The following is an 18,685-nucleotide window of genomic DNA, read 5'->3' as shown; positions in this document are numbered from 1 at the left end:
TCCCATATAAAAATATTGAAAACTAAAATTATAAATGAAATAAAAATCACCCATCATCCTACCTCCCAGAGATAATCACTTGCAGGATTTCCATTTTAATATAGGATGGGTAGCATCAGCTCAAGGGACCAAGTAAAAGCTCTGAAATTTTACCTTCATGAAGGTTTAATCAGGTATATGCTATAAGCCACTTTACAAGGTTGTTAGATGGTATTTTGATGCAGGCAGAAGGATGCTTTGAATCTGTTGTTCTTAACCTTTTGGATCTCTCTGACAACAAAATGTGGACTGAGAGTTTTGAAAGCTAAAGAGAATATAAAATCATATTAACAATGGTGACCCAGTTCCATAGTGTTCCTAGGCAACTTTCGAGGGAAATGGAACTTGTGCAGAAGCTGTCTTCAAAAGGCAAAGAGCCCAAGATGGCAGGCTTGACCAGTATCCTTGATGAAGGATACTGGCATCTAAGAATTGCCATTGAGTCCTAGGAGAAGGATAGCAACGTCTCTTGGCTGTTCTAAAGTGGTGGCCTTATTAATAATGTTCTCCTTAATTGTTGTATTTGACTAGTATTTATAAAATGCTTCTGTGAGCCACCCACTGACCTGGGTGCTAAGAATAACAGTAAACAAGACAGACCTGGACCTTGCCCTTACGGAACTTACTGTCCAACAGGGAAAATAAACGTTGAGCAGATAAGGGCAAGCCTGCAATAGTTATGAAGGAGAAATGCAGGGTGCTAAGGAAACATGTAAACAGGAGGATGAGACGTAGTCTGATGAGTCAAGAAAAGCTTCCCAGAGGAGGTGTCTGTTACACTAAAACCTGAGAGATGAGTTGAAGTAAGTTAGACAAAGGTGGGAATGCTGGGGAAAAGGCACCTCAGACAAAAGAAACAGCTTGTGCCAAAGCCTGAGACAGAAAAACATGGCTTTTTCAGAAAATTGTAAGAAATTCAATAAGAAGACAGTGGCTCAAGAAGAAACTCAAGAGGCAAATGGGCCAATTCACTTTATTAAAGAGTCATAATTTGTTGGAAACTTAGCGGGTTCCTGCTATGAGGTCACACAGAATCCAGAGCCTCTGGCCGACTTCAGTTTCTAGTAAAATTTCAAATCTTGTGACAATTACTGTTGAACATGAGAGATTTTGTTGAAATCCTCCACTCTGAAACATGGGTGGAGAAACGTCTCCATTCCTACCTGAGACAGAATATCTGTCTTTAGTGCCTTACCTGAAGCTGTGTGGAGAGCTGGGTGGCTCGTTTAGAGCCAGACAGGAATAGATGCACTCAGCTGAGAAGGCTCTCTGACAGTAGCCTCAAAGACCTGTAGCGTAGGAGCATTGGGAGGCAACTTCAGGATAGTGGGAAACATTCTGAGTTCACCTGGAAGCACCTCAGGCCTTAATTACAAAACATAACATTTAGTGAATGAGAACATAAAATGTTGTAAATGAGAAAAAATACCTAATGACACTAATTATTCATGTTTTTATAAAAAGGTTTTACTGTTAGGCTGTATTTTATATGTCATTTTTCTGTCCATTAGAAATCACTGAGCTTTAAGTCATTTAGTCCTCTAATACCTCAGACTTTTAAGAATTCCTAAAGTTCTGGATTGCGTCAATATAGCAATTTCTGTAATATCAAAAGAGGCAACAGCAGTTCTGCCACTTACATATTCTTGTATGTTCAGGAATTTGTCTTAACTTTAATTGTGGTAATTAATTATATAAGATAAAGTACCTGTCAGCCCATGTAAAATGAATTGCCTCTTTTTTTAAAGCCTAGATATTTCTGGGTTAAAAACAAATTGAATTTCTAAGGAAGCGAACATAAGTGAAACAGCAGTGATACATCCTCAGGCTTCGTGGTGTTGATACAGTCTATGCAGCCATTCCAGCAGAAGCAGCAGTGAGAAGTAAAGCTAGGACTTGAAAGTACAGCCATAATATCTAATTGGAATCCAATTTCCTTTCTAACTTTTCATCAACAAAAAGAAATATGCAATGAACACGTTGGAACAGTTTTTAAATTCAATTTCAGTGACCATCTGAATAGAAGAAAGATAAAAGAGCACTGTGGCGAAATCAGAATAGGGCAGTAGGGGAGTAATGTGACATTGCTGTTCTGGAACTTGAAACAGAAAATTACCCATAAAGCCCAATAGTACAGTAGAAAGAGTTTGGACTTTGCAGTTAGGCTTTTGCCCTGGCCATTTCTTAGTGGTGTTACTTTCAGCATATAAATCTGGGCTTCAGTATGCTCTAAAATGTGACTGTTTCTTCCCATCTCTTAGGGTTGTTAGAATTAAGTTACACAAACTATAAACAGCTGCCAGTACAGTATAGAAACATAGCAGGTACATAGGGGACTTCCCTGGTGGTCCGGTGGTTAAGACTCCATGCTTTCAATGCCAGGGGCGTGGGTTTGATTCCTGGTTGGGGAACTAAGATCCCACATGCCGCACAGTGTGGCCAAAAAAAGAAAAAGAAAAGAAAAAAAGAAACATAGCAGGTATATAGGAAAAGACAGCTGTTATTTTTCCAGGAACAGTCTAGCTTAAATGCAAGCAAGTTAAAACCCACTGGTAATTTCCCCCCAAAAGTCATAAATCAAGCTACACAAATACTAGTAATTATCATGCAGTGTAAAACCAGAGGCATACCCAGCAAGCTCTACAGAGGAGCCTATCTCAATGAAAACAGAGGAAATGCTAAAGAGGGCAGAACAAAAGTTTAAATTGAAAAATAAGAGCAGTGGATAAAGGAACTAAAACTCTTAGATGAAGTGAATTTCTGCCATCCTAGAGGAGCAGATCCTGCTCCCCGCAAAGGTAATGAGAAGCATATCTAGTACCTGCTTAGCTTAGAATGCACAGTGAAAGCCGCAGCTGCCAGCCAAGATCATGCCCAAAAGGTCTGCACACAGTTAACCAGGATAATGTCTTCCTGAAGGGGACCTGTGAACAAGGGCCTAACCTTGGGCCACACTGAAGGAAAATGGCTTGAAGTTTATCCAAACATAAATGGTTGTAGTCAGCATCAGTGTGAAGTCCTTACTAGGAAAGGGATGGGAGTGAAAGAGTATTAGCCTTGAAATACATAATGTCTATAAAACTACTTACCCAAGATGGTGGAGAAAGAGTTTCTCTGGATAGGTGGTTTGTGAACAGACAGGGTACCATCTACAAGGAACTTTTTTTTTCTTTTTTTTTTTTAGTGTACGCGGGCCTTTTACTGTTGTGGCCTCTCCCGTTGAGGAGCACAGGCTCCGGACGTGCAGGGTCCGGACGCGCAGGCTCAGCGGCCATGGCTCACGGGCCCAGCCACTCCGTGGCATGTGGGATCTTCCCGGACCGGGGCACGAACCCGTGTCCCCTGCATCGTCAGGCGGACTCTCAACCACTGCGCCACCAGGGAAGCCCTACAAGGAACTTTTTACCTTTACCTTTGATTAAACCTCTGTGGAATATGCCACAAACACCTGTACTTTCTTAAACAGAAGCGACTAAAAATTATAACCCTTTCTGAATAATCTTGGGCGTAGCATGAACTGCTGCAGAGAGGGTGGCAGTTGTAGGTGGTCTGGAACACTGAATTGGGTGTTAGCTCATCTCAGTGTATTATCCTGCATGCAGTATAAGCCTCACCCACTACCCTTAGAGGCTTCAGATCTGAACCTATCAGTTTGTCTTCACTGTGGCCCAGTCAGGCCATTGGGGACCATTTCCTCATCTCTTTCTCAGTTGTCTAACTTTCCCAGCACTTCTCAGCATTAACACAAAAAGACTGAGCTCTGTAGAAGGTCATCAACCAGTCTTTCTTTCTGTGAACTTGCTAATCATAGGGTGCAAGCTTCTGACTCTTTGATGTTGTAGTTGTTGCTAGGTACCCAGAGGTCTTTACTGCCTGCTGAAATTGAGTTTTTTAATTGGTTTGTTTTTGAGTTCCAAGCCACTGCTAATAGTTGGAGTGCTGGAAGGCAGGTCTCCAGGTAAACGTGATTTTACCATACTGTCTGAGGTTGGTATTGGGTGGTGAACATATAAAATGAAATTTAGAATGTAATTTAAAGCTTCAACACAAAAAACTACTACCCAATGGAAACAAAACTGTGTCTGAATGACACCCATACAACTGCTTTGAAACTTTTTGATTTAATTGGACAATACCAATTCTGTTACAGAATCCCAAAGAAAATTCTAATTCCATAAGAAACAGTAAGTTTACCTCAGCAGCCTATGCTGCAGAGTTAGCAGGTGAGCCTTCATAGACTCAAATGAGTTTGACTTCAAGAACTTTACAGAACAGGTAAATTAGGAAGAAGTAAAGACCTCTTAGAATTAAGAAGACAATTTCTAGGCATATAGCATGAAGACTTCTATTTGTGTGAACTTACAGGGCTCCTGAAGAAGTTGATATTTTAAGTCCTTGAGTCTCACATCTACCAAACCTAATCTGTCAACTCCAAACTTACAAAAACTCAGAGGGATGTGAGAGAAGTATCTCATTCAAGTTGTGATTCCAAATGAGGCAGAAATCAAGCTAAATATAATGAACTTGTGGGAATAGAAGGTTTAAGGCATGTTAGATACTAGAATCTTCTGATGATCACCAGAGGAGATGGCTTGAACTCCATGGTGTAAGGAGTTAATCCTTTAGGTTACTACCTGTCTCTGCTGTTGGGAGATGGAGGTAAGGACCCATACATAGTAAATCTATGGAGTTCCAGGTCATGCCAGTTTCCAGTCATTGGACTGGCGATTTTTTGGGTGAATATCTAAAACCAAACACAAAACTGAAGAGCCACAAAACAATGAAGCCGTGGAAGAAAATGGCAGGATTATGATCCTGAGTCTTCTCCTATAGAACAGGAGGCCTTTTGACCCCCTTCTCAGGTATGTACCTGAATCAGTTAGACTACAGGAACTATTGGGTTGGCCAAAAAGTGCCTTCGGTTTTTAAGTAAAAATAAAAGACACACTTTTCATTTTCACCAAGAACTTTATTGAACAACGTACTCACCCTTTTGTTCCACTACTTTCTGCCATTTTTCAGGCAACTTCATAATTCCATCTTCCCAAGATTTTTTATCTTTTTGAGCAAAGAACAGTTCCAGGTGCCTTTTACACTCTTCCAGGGAATTGAAATTTTTTCCATTAAGAAAATTTTGTAAAGACCTAAACGGAAATCCGAAGGTGCAATAATATCTGGTGAATACGGTGGATGAATCAGAACTTCCCAGCCAAGCTGTAACAGTTTTTGCCTGGTCGTCAAAGAAACATGCGGTCTCACTTTATCCTGATGGAAGATTATGCATTTTCTGTTGACTCATTCTGGACGCTTTTTGTCAAGTGCTGGTTTCAGTTGGTCTAATTGGGAGCAGTACTTGTTGGAATTAATCGTTTGGTTTTCCTGAAGGAGCTTATAACAGAGGACTCCCTTCCAATCCTACCATATACACAACATCACCTTCTTTGGATGAAGACCAGCCTTTGGTTGGTGGTGGCTCATTTTGCTTGCCCCATGATCTCTTCCGTTCCACGTTATTGTACAATATCCACTTTCCATTGCCCGTCACAATTTGTTTTAAAAAACAGAACATTTTCATTACGTTTAAGTAGAGAATCAAATGTGGAAATATGGTCAAGGTTTTTTTCGCTTAACTTATGTGGAACCCAAACATCAAAGCGATTCACATAACCAAGAAGGTGCAAATGATTTTCAATGCTTTATTTGGATATTTGAGTATGTTGGCTATCTCCTGCGTGGTATAACGTTGATTATTCTCAATGAATGTCTCGATTTGATCACTATCAACTTCAACTGGTCTACCCGACCATGGAGCATCGTCCAGCGAGAAATCTCTAGCACAAAACTTCGCAAACCACTTTTTAAAATTTATTTATTTATTTTTGACTGTGTTGGGTCTTCATTGCTGCGCACGAGCTTTCTCTAGTTGCGGCGAGTAGGGGATACTCTTCATTGCAGTGCGTGGGCTTCTCACTGTGGTGGCTTCTCCTGTTGCGCAGGATGGGCTCTAGGCACGTGGGCTTCAGTAGTTGTGGCTCACGGGCTCTAGAGCACAGGCTTAGTAGTTGTGGCGCACAGGCATAGTTGCTCTGCAGCATGTGGGATCTTCCCGGACTAGGGCTCGAACCCATGTCCCCTGCATTGGCAGGCAGATTCTTAACCACTGAGCCACCAGGGAAGCCCCGCAAACCACTTTTGATATGTTCGATCAGTCACAGCACCTTCTCCATACCCTGCACAAACCTTATTTTTGCGTTTCAGTTGCATTTTTACCTTTCTTTAAATAATAAAGCATGATATGTGGAAAATGTTGCTTTTTTCTTTCATCTTCAGTATTAAAATGGCTACACAAAAATTCACCAGTTTTGATAAGTCTTTTTTTAAATGCACACTGATATGACGACTGTCACAATACAATCTAACAAAATCGTTTCAGTTGAAGTTAAAAACAACTAAGTGCTACTAGAACCATCTTTCGGAAAAAAACGAACGAACCTTTTGGCCAACCCAATAGAAGTTGTAAAAGCACCCTCCTGAAAGATCCAACTGGAATGATTAGCAGCTGATTATCACACTAAGGAAATAATAAAAGCCATGTTTCAAGTAGCCATTGACTTACCTTGGTCATTTATGAAGGCCAGAAGACAGCTGTTCTGTTTTGGGGGATGAGACAAGAGAACAGCATGTAAATCTGGTCAGATGTACCAGAGCACAGTGAAGAGTGGACACCATACTGTAACCCACATTCCAGCAATTTCTTGCCTTTGGGAAGATTCTCATAGGCTGGGAATAGATATAGTAATAGGTGTTGTTTCTAAGCCCATTGACCAGAAAATTAAAAAGAAGACACATGTTCTGGAGGACAGATGGTGATCACATTGGAATGCCTGAGAAAAGCAAATTTTCACTTTCATGAAAAATTTAAAACAAAGAGTTTAAGTTGAAAAAAATTACATTTGTCTTAACTTACATATATTTTAAATTCTATACAATATGAGTTTCATGATCTTTTCCTTTGAATTGAGTAACCCTTCAGCTATTCTCCAAAGATTGGCTAATGACGTACGTGGACCAGGCATATTTTCCATGTCACTAAATTATCCATGAATAGTTGTCTAACATGTTGAAGAACATCTGCATCAACTCCAGTTAGTGTCAGGTTCTGTTCCTAAAGTCAGGCTTATGTTTAATCTTAGTAGATGCTAATTTGAATTTAAAGAGGCCAAATTACTAGAGAACAAAGTGGAATTAGGCACATAACTGGCCTATGAGATCAAGAAGAAGCCAGTAAAAATTGGAAAGTGGCTACAATTCAAGGAACTAGTCATTTGGGGATTGCTGGGGGCTGGGGTAGGGTATCTACTTTAAACAATGAAAATAAACTGCTGAGGAAACAAACCTGCCTTCTAGTTCAGATGATTATTTGGCCATTGTTTGTACTTTGAATAAACTCAGGCTTATTGGTCAAAAATCTACTTTATAGGCTGACTGGCAAAGCTTGATATAAATGCTACTGGCAAAGCTTGATATAAATGCTCCAGACAAAGCCCTGGAAGCTTACTACTTCCAGGTGATCTTTAAGCATTATTCTGGAATAAAGGCCAGAAAAATGGGAATTCTTCTCTTGTCCTGACCAAATTCACATCAAGTGGACCTAATATTCATAACTTCTGTTAAGATAGTAATCCCCGGGCTTCCCTGGTGGCGCAGTGGTTGAGAGTCCGCCTGCCGATGCAGGGGACACGGGTTCGTGCCCCGGTCCAGGAGGATCCCACATGCCACGGAGCGGCTGGGCCCATGAGCCATGGCTGCTGAGCCTGCGCATCTGGAGCCTGTGCTCCGCAGCGGGAGAGGCCACAACAGTGAGAGGCCCGCATACAGCAAAAAAAAAAAAAGAAAAAAGTAATCCCTAGTTAGAAGAACTCAGTGTGCTGGTCATGTTCAGAGGTCATGTTTAGAGGTTTGACAGATTTGACAATTACATTGTTAGGTAATTGGTCCTGATTGCATCTAAAGCACGGGTAGGAATGGAAGCTTTGGGGCCAAGAGTGGGGGAGATTAGTAAACAAACATTGAAGTATCTCCTATTCCCAGTTAATTTATTGGAAAGAAAAGGATCATTAAACTGAAGAACTGTTGTCCTCTTTTGGGTTAGAAGAAGCCATGTGGACAGGTAGGACATGTGGCTTGTGAGAGTTATTTTAGATGAATAAGATGGACTATATTCCATTGAAATTAGCCTCTGCCATCCACTTCAGAGAAGGTGTTGCAAAGAGTTGAGAAGATGTTGCTAGGTGAAGACTGAAGAAGCGTTTTAAGATGGGCCCAGCAGGCTCAGCTGGCTTTGGATATGGAGGACTACCATGTCTAAATCTAAAATTGTACTAACCGGGATTCTTTTTTTGTTTTTTTAACGTCTTTATTGGAATATAATTGCTTTACAATTGTGTTAGTTTCTGCTTTATAACAAAGTGAATCAGCTATACATATACATATATCCTCATATCTCCTCCCTCTTGCGTCTCCCTCGCACCTTCCCTATCCCACCCCTCTAGGTGGTCACAAAGCACCGAGCTGATCTCCCTGTGCTGTATGGCTGCTTCCCACTAGCTATCTATTTTACATTCGGTAGTGTATTTATCTCCATACCACTCTCTCACTTCCTCCCAGCTTACCCTTGCCCCTCCCCGTGTACTCAAGTCCATTCTCTACGTCTGCGTCTTTATTCCCGTCCTGCCCCTAGGTTCTTCAGAACGATTTTTTTTAGATTCCGTATGTATTTGTTAGCATACGATATTTTTCTCTTTCTGACTTACTTCACTCTGTATGACAGTCTCTACGTCCATCCACCTCACTACAAATAACTCAATTTTGTTTCTTTTTATGGCAGAGTAATATTCCATTGTATATACATGCCACATCTTTTTTATTCATTCATCTGTCAATGGACACTTAGGTTGCTTCCATGTCCTGGCTATTGTAAATAGAGCTGCAATGAACATTGTGGTACATGACCCTTTTTGAATTATGGTTTTCTCAGGGTATATGCCCAGTAGTGGGATTTCTGGGTCGAATGGCAGTTCTATTTTTACTTTTTTAAGGACCCTCCATAGTGGCTGTATCAATTTACATTCCCACCAACAGTGCAAGAGGGTTCCCTTTTCTCCACACCCTCTCCAGCATTTATTGTTTGTAGATTTTTTGATGATGGCCATTCTGACTGGTGTGAGGTGATACCTCATTGTACTTTTGATTTGTATTTCTCTAATGATTAGTGATTTTAAGCATCCTTTCATGTGTTTGTTAGCCGTCTGTATATCTTCTTTGGAGAAATGTCTATTTAGGTCTTCTGCCCATTTTTGGATTGGGTTGTTTGTTTCTTTGATATTGAGCTGCATGAGCTGCTTATAAATTTTGGAGATTAATCCTTTGTCAGTTGCTTCATTTGCAAATATTTTCTCCCATTCTGAGGGTTGTCTTTTCATCTTGTTTATGTTTTCCTTTGCTGTGCAAAAGCTTTTAAGTTTCATTAGGTCCCATTTGTTTATTTTTGTTTTTATTTCCATTTCTCTAGGAGGTGGGTCAAAAAGGATATTGCTGTGATTTATGTCATAGAGTGTTCTGCCTATGTTTTCCTCTAAGAGTTTTTTATAGTGTCTGGCCTTACATTTAGGTCTTTAATCCATTTTGAGTTTATTTTTGTGTATGGTGTTAGGGAGTGTTCTAATTTCATTCTTTTACATGTAGCTGTCCAGCTTTCCCAGCACCACTTATTGAAGAGGCTACTAACTGGGATTCTGTATGACAAGTGAAAAACTTACATAGAAATAGAATTCTGTTTTATTTTTCCATTTTCTCAAAAAGTATATTTCTCAAATCTTTTCTGGATACCCAGTCTGTGTCCTTGTATCTTAAGTGTCTTAAAGCACAGTGAAGATAGGCATTTTAAGATTCCAGATTTTAAAATGTGAGTCTTTGGAGAGGTAGGCTAACCATTGAGAGCAAAATGAGGAGTGTCCCAAATGTTTGTGTTTCCAGCCTTAACATTAAGGACACAAATTGTGAATATCATATAAATACCATCCAGAGTGTCACACGGTGTCAGCAGGGTCAACTGTATTTATGTTCTCTCTTCCTAAGCATTATATAGAAAATTAGTAAATGAAGTCAATGTTCTTTACTGACAAGCTACCCACCCAGCAACTTTAATATTCTATTCTTCTTGGGGAAGGGGGTACTTCTTGTAAGCTTGTATTATCACCTTAGTGGTCTGGATAGCCTCCTAAGGTCTTAAATTTCAGCTAAAGAATAGGTGAATAGGATCTGACAGAATAGAAGATTTCAGAGGGCTATGAGTACTAACTTCAGTCTAATCGGAAATTGAGAAATTCTTTTTGTAAAGGACCAAGTAATAAATATTTTAGGTTTTGCAGGCCAAGAGCTATATGACTGTCACCCATAGTCTGGCACAACTACCCGACTCTGCCATTGTAGTGCAAAAGCAGCCATACGCACTACATAGAGAATGGCTGGGGGCCAATAAAACTTTGTTGATGCACATTGAATTTCATATCATTTTCATGTCACAAAGTAATTCTTTTGATTTTTTTTCAGCCATTTAAAAATAGAAAAACCATTCTTAGCTCATGGGCTATGGAAAAACAGGTGGCACACTGCATGGGGCTGCAGCCAGTGGTGTGCTGACCCCTGGTCTAGAAGTGGAAAGGCTTAGAACTTGGAAAAATGGTGCCATACATCAGTTTCTCTTTTCCTCCTTCTCTCATATTGAAGCCGTGCCTCTCTGGAATGTTATGAGAAGAAAATTAGAAATTGGATGGTATACAACTGCTGGGCATTCTTAAGTCTTGTTCATTAGAGGGACAACACTTTTAGCTAACTTTCTACTGTAGTTGTTGGAAAATGTGTGCCTTACCTCTGGACTGACCTTCCTACATAATGGAAAGCTGAGGGTTTTCTCAGGACACTGCAGGAAGAAGAGAGACAGCACCTCAGTTTTGCCTGAATATTTCCTAGCTTTCTTCCCAGTGGTTTATTCCTGACAGTTCTGATACCTTTTCATGGTTTCATTCCTCCTTGTATTCTGTCAATTTTGTAAGCTGTTGCTTTGTATTTGTTAGAGAAACTAGGTGAGACAAAACTACTTGTCAGAGAAACTAGGTGGTGTACAGAGCAGAAGCTCTCATGATTTCCTAGGGTTATTGGAGGTCAGGTGCTTCACATGGGAAATTCATACTATTTCATTTCCCTGCTTGTTACTGAAATGTGGTGCATGATCATGTTTGCAAGTGAAGGCAGTGTATTAAAGTCTTAGTGACTGAAAAGAGTAAAATGTACAATTTTGTGTTCTCTTCATAAATTTGAAAAGTGTTTCTCTCAAATTTAAAATGCATTAATGTGCTCTCAGGTTGTTTTTAGCCATTAAAATATCTGTCATTTGCTGTATTTAAAAATTTCAGGTGGAAAAACCTTGCAATGGTGGTCAAGATTTACTTGTTTATCCAGCTAAGAGAAAGCAGCTTTTGAGAAGTGAACTGAATGCTGAAAAAGTGCCACCATCCCCACTACCTGCTCCAAAACAAATACCACCACTCAAAGGGTGTCCAACAGTTATGCCAGGAGACTTTAAAGAGAAAGTTGAGGAGCTGCTGGTGAAATACTCAAGTGGTCTTTGGGCCAGCGCACTCCCCAAAGCATTTGAGGACATGTACAAAGTGAAATTACCTGAGGATGCCTTAAAAAATCTTGCCTCGCTTTCCGATGTATGCACCATAGACTACATTTCTGGAAACCCTCAGAAGGCCATTCTCTATGCTAAACTTCCACCACCCACTGACAAAATCCTAAAGGATTTAAAGGATGCAGAGCAAGCACATGGAGATTATGATGTCAAGTCTGTGATTGAACAAGAATATTTGCAGATAGAAAAAAACATTACCAAAAGTACCGATACCTTTATGGAGACTGTAACAATTCCTCCGTTAATCATTCCAACTGAGGCATCCCCATCTGTACTGGTGGTTGAACTGAGCAACACAAATGAAGTGGTTATCAGGCAAGTTTTATTTTCTAATTCTTTAGAATCCTAGTGTACTGTTGCTACTTGGCTATTCTTCATATAGATGCTGGTTGAGGAAGAATAATATATTTTTAGTTCTATAGAGTTATATTGAAGTATAATGTTTAAAATAACTATTTTTGCGAGAAAAGATTTCTTACAGTTTTAAAATTTGAAATGATGATATGGTCTGAACGTGAAAATAATCTATGTCAAAAGCATAATGGTAACTGTATAAGTCAAGAGCAATACCTAGTCCATAGAAAGAGCAATCACCCACTAGGTAGGTAATACTGTTTAATCTGGGATTACGTAGTGTTTCCTAAAAGTCAGAATAGCTAAGCACCGCCTTCTAGTGTAATGCATCAGATTAGCCCTCTGGTTTCTCGAGCCTTTTGATATCATTGCCTGGGAGAAGGAATTATTGCCTAAGTGGCTAATAATAACTGGAATTCCAAAAAACAGTTCGGTTCAGGCACTTGATGTGGACTTTTGGAGGAAATGTAGAATACACAGAAAATGTTGAAAGACTATAATTTGCTGTTTCTGACTTGGGATGAAGAATGGTAACCACTGTAGCTGGATCTCTGGAGGCAGCAGCCCAAGGTGTGGCTGTGGCTGGAGCAGAACAGAATCCAGGCTCCTTCACCCAAAATGTCCCTGTGCGTTGGACTCTTACTCTTCCCAAGGATCATAGCTGAGCTGGGAAGATCCAATGAAAGGCCACAAAAAATAATCAAAGTCCTATACAGCAAACCTACTGAAGCTTTTCTGTTTGAACAAACTAAGTCTGATGATGAAGTGAGAATCAAGTATCTTAGGATGTTCAAACTAGAACATGTAGGAGCTTTGTTGAGGTCCTTTTTATAGAGGGGTGGTAAATGTATAGAGCTTTTATTCTAAGATATGGTATGGCCTGAAGATAGGAATAGCTTGCTGAGGGTTAGGGTTCCTACTGTGGGTCACTAATAAACTGAGGTAAAGGAAGGATGTTGAGGAGCACATTGCTAACTTTTACCATTTGACATTATAAAGAAAATCTAAATCTGCTTCCTTGGCAGGATCCTTTGGTATCTGTTACCAGTAGTCATTGGTGCCACTTTCAGAGAGCCAAGCACCCAGCACTGGACTGGATGAATCATGTGATTTCTTACGTTCTTCCCAAGATCTGGCAAGAATCTGGATCAGTTCCAGGGCTTCAATAGGATGGGGGTTCAGTCTACTCCAGGATGATTAGGTCCAGGGTCCTCAGGTTATCTAGATCCCTTTTTCAGTATAAGTTAGAATCCCAGAGCCGGCATTCTACATGTTCATTAGGGTGGCTGGCAACCAGCAAGCATGATGGGTAATGTCTGCCCTTAGGTTGACCCTAGGTCATTAGTGTCTCCCCACCACCCTGACCCCAGCAGGCTGAGCCCTATTCTACATCCACACCTTTACCCAGGCAGTAGACTCTGGAAACTAGTAGGCTTGTGACTCATAAAAGTTACAGGGAGGTGCCGTGGCAGGACCCTTAGGTCAAGTATGGGAATCTGTTGTCTCCAGTCTAAAAATTAACTTTGTAAAACTTTGTATTTATGGCATATCTAAATTGGCCTGCATATCATTCTTTGTTCACTTGCTCAGGTAATTTGGGGATAATGTATGACCTTATTCTTGCCACTACCCACTCTTATACCAACTGTCATATTACCTCCTTACCCCGCCCAGGCATCGTTCTCTGTTGGTGGCTACAGAGAGCAGAAGCTGCCTGCAGATCTCATGCTGCTTCTCACCACCTCCCTCCTCCCTGGCAGGAGCCCATGCTATGCAGACTACCAGACCACAGGCTATAGCCTAGGCCTCTGCCAGTTGAGCTCCCAGGACTGTAGCAGCGCTACCAGGAGGCCCCATGAGACTCCAGGTTCCAAGGAAATGGGCACTTGAGCAGAGCTGCAGATCTACTAGGAGACTCCAGAGCCAAGAGTGCAGCTGTATTCCAGGCAGTACCCTAACATTTGTAAAGCTCAGTAACCTTAAATGATAGAGTATGACAAAGCTTTTACAGCTGTTTCTGGAGTGAATAATATGCATGTCATATTTTGTTTTAAAATAGCCATTGCCTCCAAAAGAGGCATTATTTCCACATTGTGTAGGGCTTTTAAAAGCTTTTTTTCCTCTAGTAACAAATAGGTTGACTCTGGTTTCTTCTGTCCTGCTGATAGTTACCAAAAATACAGGAAGATACTCCTAAAAGGAATAGTTTCTGAAAGCTGTATAGGACCACTTGAGCCCTGAGTAGAAGCTAGAACAGTTCAAAGAGCAATGTTCTTGTGGCATATCCCCCATCTCGCTGGCCAGGTGATTCTGGTGCTGGTACAGCATAGCCTTCAAACTCAAAAGGCTTCATCCCATGGCTGAGATAGCTCCTGTTAAAGGAGCCAGGTTTGATTTGCCAGGTTTTCCATCCTGGAAGGAGGCCTTTGTTGGAATCGTCTCTGAAGACTAAAGGACAAGGAAGCAGCAGCCTATTTATGGCAGAAAGCAAAACAGTATGTTTTGATAACATAAACTAGGACAAGGTGATTGCAGTTGTCAACAGCCGAAAATTGTAGAAGGGGGATAGAAGAGTATCCTGGAAAAAAAACATTTCTTAAAAAGCATGCAACTTAAAGAGGCATTTATCTAGAACATGTCATCTCTTTAAGGGTATCAGAACTCAACATTTTGTTGTAATTTGTTCAGATTTGTTCAGTAAGTTGGAGGGATGGGTTGTCACATGGTTCTATCTATTGTTTTCAAGGGTTTGTTTTTCTCTAGGAGGAGTCAGATTTCGTTGGTTTTCAGAGATTGAGACTTGTTCAGACCTAGCCCTAGTTAAGGCAGAACTATCAACTACATTCTCTTCTCAGAAATCTACACACATCTCCAGCAGCCTGAGTCAAAATCTCAGGTTGACTCTTGCTCATCTGGCTTCCACTGGTGTCTTCCTTTCCACTTCCTCCCTTTCCTTCCCTTGAGTCTTCTCTCAACCTGGTCCTCCCTGACTGCTTACTGTTATATCCTCTAGTTCTCTGGATTGTTGTTGAGCATTTGCTCTGTTGTGCGGTGTGTTGGACCTTGGTCTTTTTTTGTGAGCTCCACAGTATTGTATTCTCCTTTTTCAAGGTACAGTTGTTGGGCTTCCCTGGTGGAGCAGTGGTTGAGAGTCCACTTGCTGATGCAGGGGACGCAGGTTCATGCCCCGGTCCGGGAAGATCCCACATGCTGCAGAGCAGCTGGGCCCGTGAGCCATGGCCACTGGGCCTGCGCGTCCGGAGCCTGTGCTCCGCGACGGGAGAGGCCACGGCAGTGAGAGGCCCGCATACTGCAAAAAGAAAAAAAAAATATATATATATATATATAATTGTTTACTAACTCCATGTTCTCCTCCCTGTCAGTGTAAGCAAGTCTGAGCCTGGAACCAAAGATGACTGTAGAAAAACAGAGTAATATTAATGAATTCCTGTAGCTTTCCTTCTTCCAGGTTGCTTCATTTGTGTTCTCTTCCTTTAATTTAGGTATGTGGGCAGAGACTATTCTGCTGCTCAGGAATTAATGGAAGATGAGATGAAGGAGTATTACAGTAAGAACTCGAAGGTCACACCAGTCCAGACTGTGCAGATTGGCCAGTTGCTGGCTGTTAATGCTGAGGAGGATGCCTGGTTACGGGCACAGGTCACCTCAACAGAAGGGAACAAAATAAAGGCAAGCATTATGAAGGCAAACATTATTTTTCAGATGAAAATGTTGCGTCTAATATTCTGTCCTCTCTAACTATATTTAGTTTTCCCCAGAAGTTGAAAAAATAGTATCTGTAAAAGATTATCTCTGTCAACTGTTAAGTCAGTGGTAGTTATATTATCTTAGAGTTTTAGTTTAAAAAAAAGAAAAAAAATTCTTCTCCATTGTTGTACCATAACCCATGATGTAAGCAGGAAAAAAATCTCTATTCCTATCCCCCAAGGTTATACAGTGAATACTGATCAGAGCTCTGTGGGCTTCTTATCAAGGTCAATACTTTGGAGTGAGGGAAACCATACTGATTAGAGGAGATGGCATTCTTCTCTCCCTTCTTGCACAGCCAGCTGAGGAGAACCCCAGATAAGACTTGGGCCATGCCCCAAGTCTTGCCCTCTTGGTCATCTTGGACATCTTGGAAAGGTCAGAGGGCTCGTTCACCAGTCTCTTTCCTCAGAGGCTCTAATACTTCCAGACTTGACCACATTCGTGGTGATCATCCTCTGCCCCATTGCCTCTTTTTTCCCTCAGCTCAGAGACCCAGAATCAGAACTCACGAAGGCACAGTTTTGTCTAAATTTTGTAAGCAGGGTTAGCACATCTCAGAACCCTTAGCACTGCAGGGGGCGGGAAGTCCAGGTGAACAGGACCCCAGTCAGTGTGGCCCCATCACTGCTTTGTGCTCAGTGAGAAACCTGAGTGGCCTCTAGTCGATAGGAGATAACTGCCCCAGACATTCCTAGCTAAACTTCAGTCTACTTGCTGACCGTTTCCCTGCCCTTAGGAAGTCCAATACAACTTAAGCTATTTGAAGGCACAGGGATTGCTTATGAAGAGAAGAACCATACAAACCCCGGTGACATGTTAACAGTGCATCGGTGTTTATAATAAATGCTGCACATACTCCACAAGGATATCTCCTAGTCTGAGATCTATAAGACAAAAATAGCTTGGGCCTTCCCCTTCCTTCCTTACCTCTACTTTGGGAGTTTAAGCTCTGGAGTCAGTTAGACCTGAGTTTAAGTCCCAACTCTGCCACTTCTAGCTGTGTGGCCTTGGGAAAGTTATTTAACTTCTCTGATTCCTTACCTATAAAATCAGACACTATCATTATGCTAGTATCTGCCTGTTAAACTTTTCATTCATTTTTTTCCACTGTCCTAGGGCAGGAGACAAGACTGACAAGTGCTTGTTCTCAAGAAGCTTATATGCTAGTAAAAGAAGACAGATAATGAACAAGTATACAATAAATAAACAGGACAATTTAACAGCAGTGAAAGAAGTAACCAGGGTGCTGTGATAGAAAATAACTTTGAAGCAAGGGATAAGCAGGGAGATGTAATCTGGTTTATTTGCTTCAAAGATTGTTCCAGTGCCCGTGTGGGGCATGGATTGTAGTAGTGTAGAGAACATGGATTGTAGTAGTGTAGAGAAGGAAAGTAAGACCGGCTAGTTGGCTATTGCAGTAGCCAGCAACTTGTAACCTGAATTAGGGTAGAAACAGTGGAGACACAGGTAATGGGACGTATTCAGGATGGATTTGGAGGTAGAACTGACAGGACACTAATTCATCGGATGTGGAAGAGAAGAAAGGAGAAGATTCAGGATGGCTGCTGGGTTTGGGACTTGAGCAACCTGGTGGATATTGGTGCCATTTATTGAAACTGGGAAATCAGGGAAAAGAACCAATATATAGGAGAATCAAGAATTTTGTAGGACCTGTTAGGTTTGAGAAAAGCTATCAGATTTCACCTGGACAAGCCTGGAGCTCAGGGAGAAGTCAGGACTGGAGATGAAGCAGCAGGGTGGGAGGCATCAGCGTGTAGGTGCTACTTGAAGCCATGGGCCTGGGTCAGATCTCCTTGAGGAAGAATCACCCATAGAGCAGAGAAGGGGACCCAGAACTAGGCTCTGAAACACTTCAGCATTTAGATGGTGGGTGTGAGAGGAGCAAAGAAGACTGTCAGAATGGCCAGAGAAGGAGGAAAACCAAGAAGGCAGTGTCACGGAAGCCAGAACAGGAAAGTACCTCGTAAAGGAGGAAGCAACCGGCTGTGTCATTGCTTCTGAGAGCTGTGAGCTGGTGTGAGGAATAAATAGAGCAGCTTGGTGTGTTTTACGGTGGCAAGCTCTTAAGGCAGCAGTAGTTGTGGCAGTCCTGGCCTCATCTTGTTCCCCATATCCCATGAACCAGACAGAGATGAATTTTACCCTTTATTAGGAGAAACCCCAGCTACTTGGAAAGTCTTGTTTCTCTTGAATTTTATTGTGCCTGACAGCAAGAACAGGTTCCCTCCTTGCTTTCCACAGAACTTTCTGAGTATGAGAAACAGGAACATGCGGTCACCCCCTCAGGTTGGTGCCAGTTTGGCCTGGCGCAAACCCACAGCCCAGGGGTGTTTTCTGGTTATTACTCAGGTGGTGCTGTGAGACCTTCGGCCACTTGAGGGAGCCAGAGATCCAGGAATGAACTGGGGCCCGGTGCCACAATTATGAGCCTGCTTGTGCTGATCTCAGGGCCAAAGGACACAGGACAGAGGGTGGTGAGAGTCCAGCTGGACAGTCCATGGGCAGATGTTTTATGAGCCGCAGATGACATACAAATACATGGTATCGTGATTCAAAAGAAGAAAGAAAAGAAAACAAGCTCCAGACATTACAGAAACCCTTTGAAGATTTTAGAGCAGTATTCTTTAGTCTCTTAGTGCTAGGAGTACATTCGAAATTGCCCAGGAATCATGATTTCACATACTATGTCCTATTCACAGACACGTTGTCTCCATTTTAGACCTAGGAAGAGCAGAATCCAAATTG

At 41.5% G+C, this 18,685-nt stretch overlaps 1 protein-coding gene across 1 annotated transcript in view; it reads left to right on the top strand.

Annotated features, from left to right (window-relative positions):
* TDRD7 (tudor domain containing 7) overlaps positions 1-18,685 on the top strand; it is an 89,641-nt gene that overhangs the window by 45,335 nt on the left and 25,621 nt on the right. Inside the window, exons 7-8 of the mRNA XM_082657028.1 lie at positions 11,514-12,109; positions 15,652-15,838. Coding sequence (XP_082513154.1) covers positions 11,514-12,109; positions 15,652-15,838 — 783 coding nt within the window. The remainder of the gene's footprint in view (positions 1-11,513; positions 12,110-15,651; positions 15,839-18,685) is intronic.

This window comes from Grampus griseus (assembly GCF_964374135.1).
Source record: "Grampus griseus genome assembly, chromosome: 6".
Lineage (NCBI taxonomy): Eukaryota > Metazoa > Chordata > Mammalia > Artiodactyla > Delphinidae > Grampus > Grampus griseus.
The sequence above is the reverse complement of the archived record's forward strand: the minus strand, read 5'-3'. Positions and strand labels throughout refer to the sequence as shown.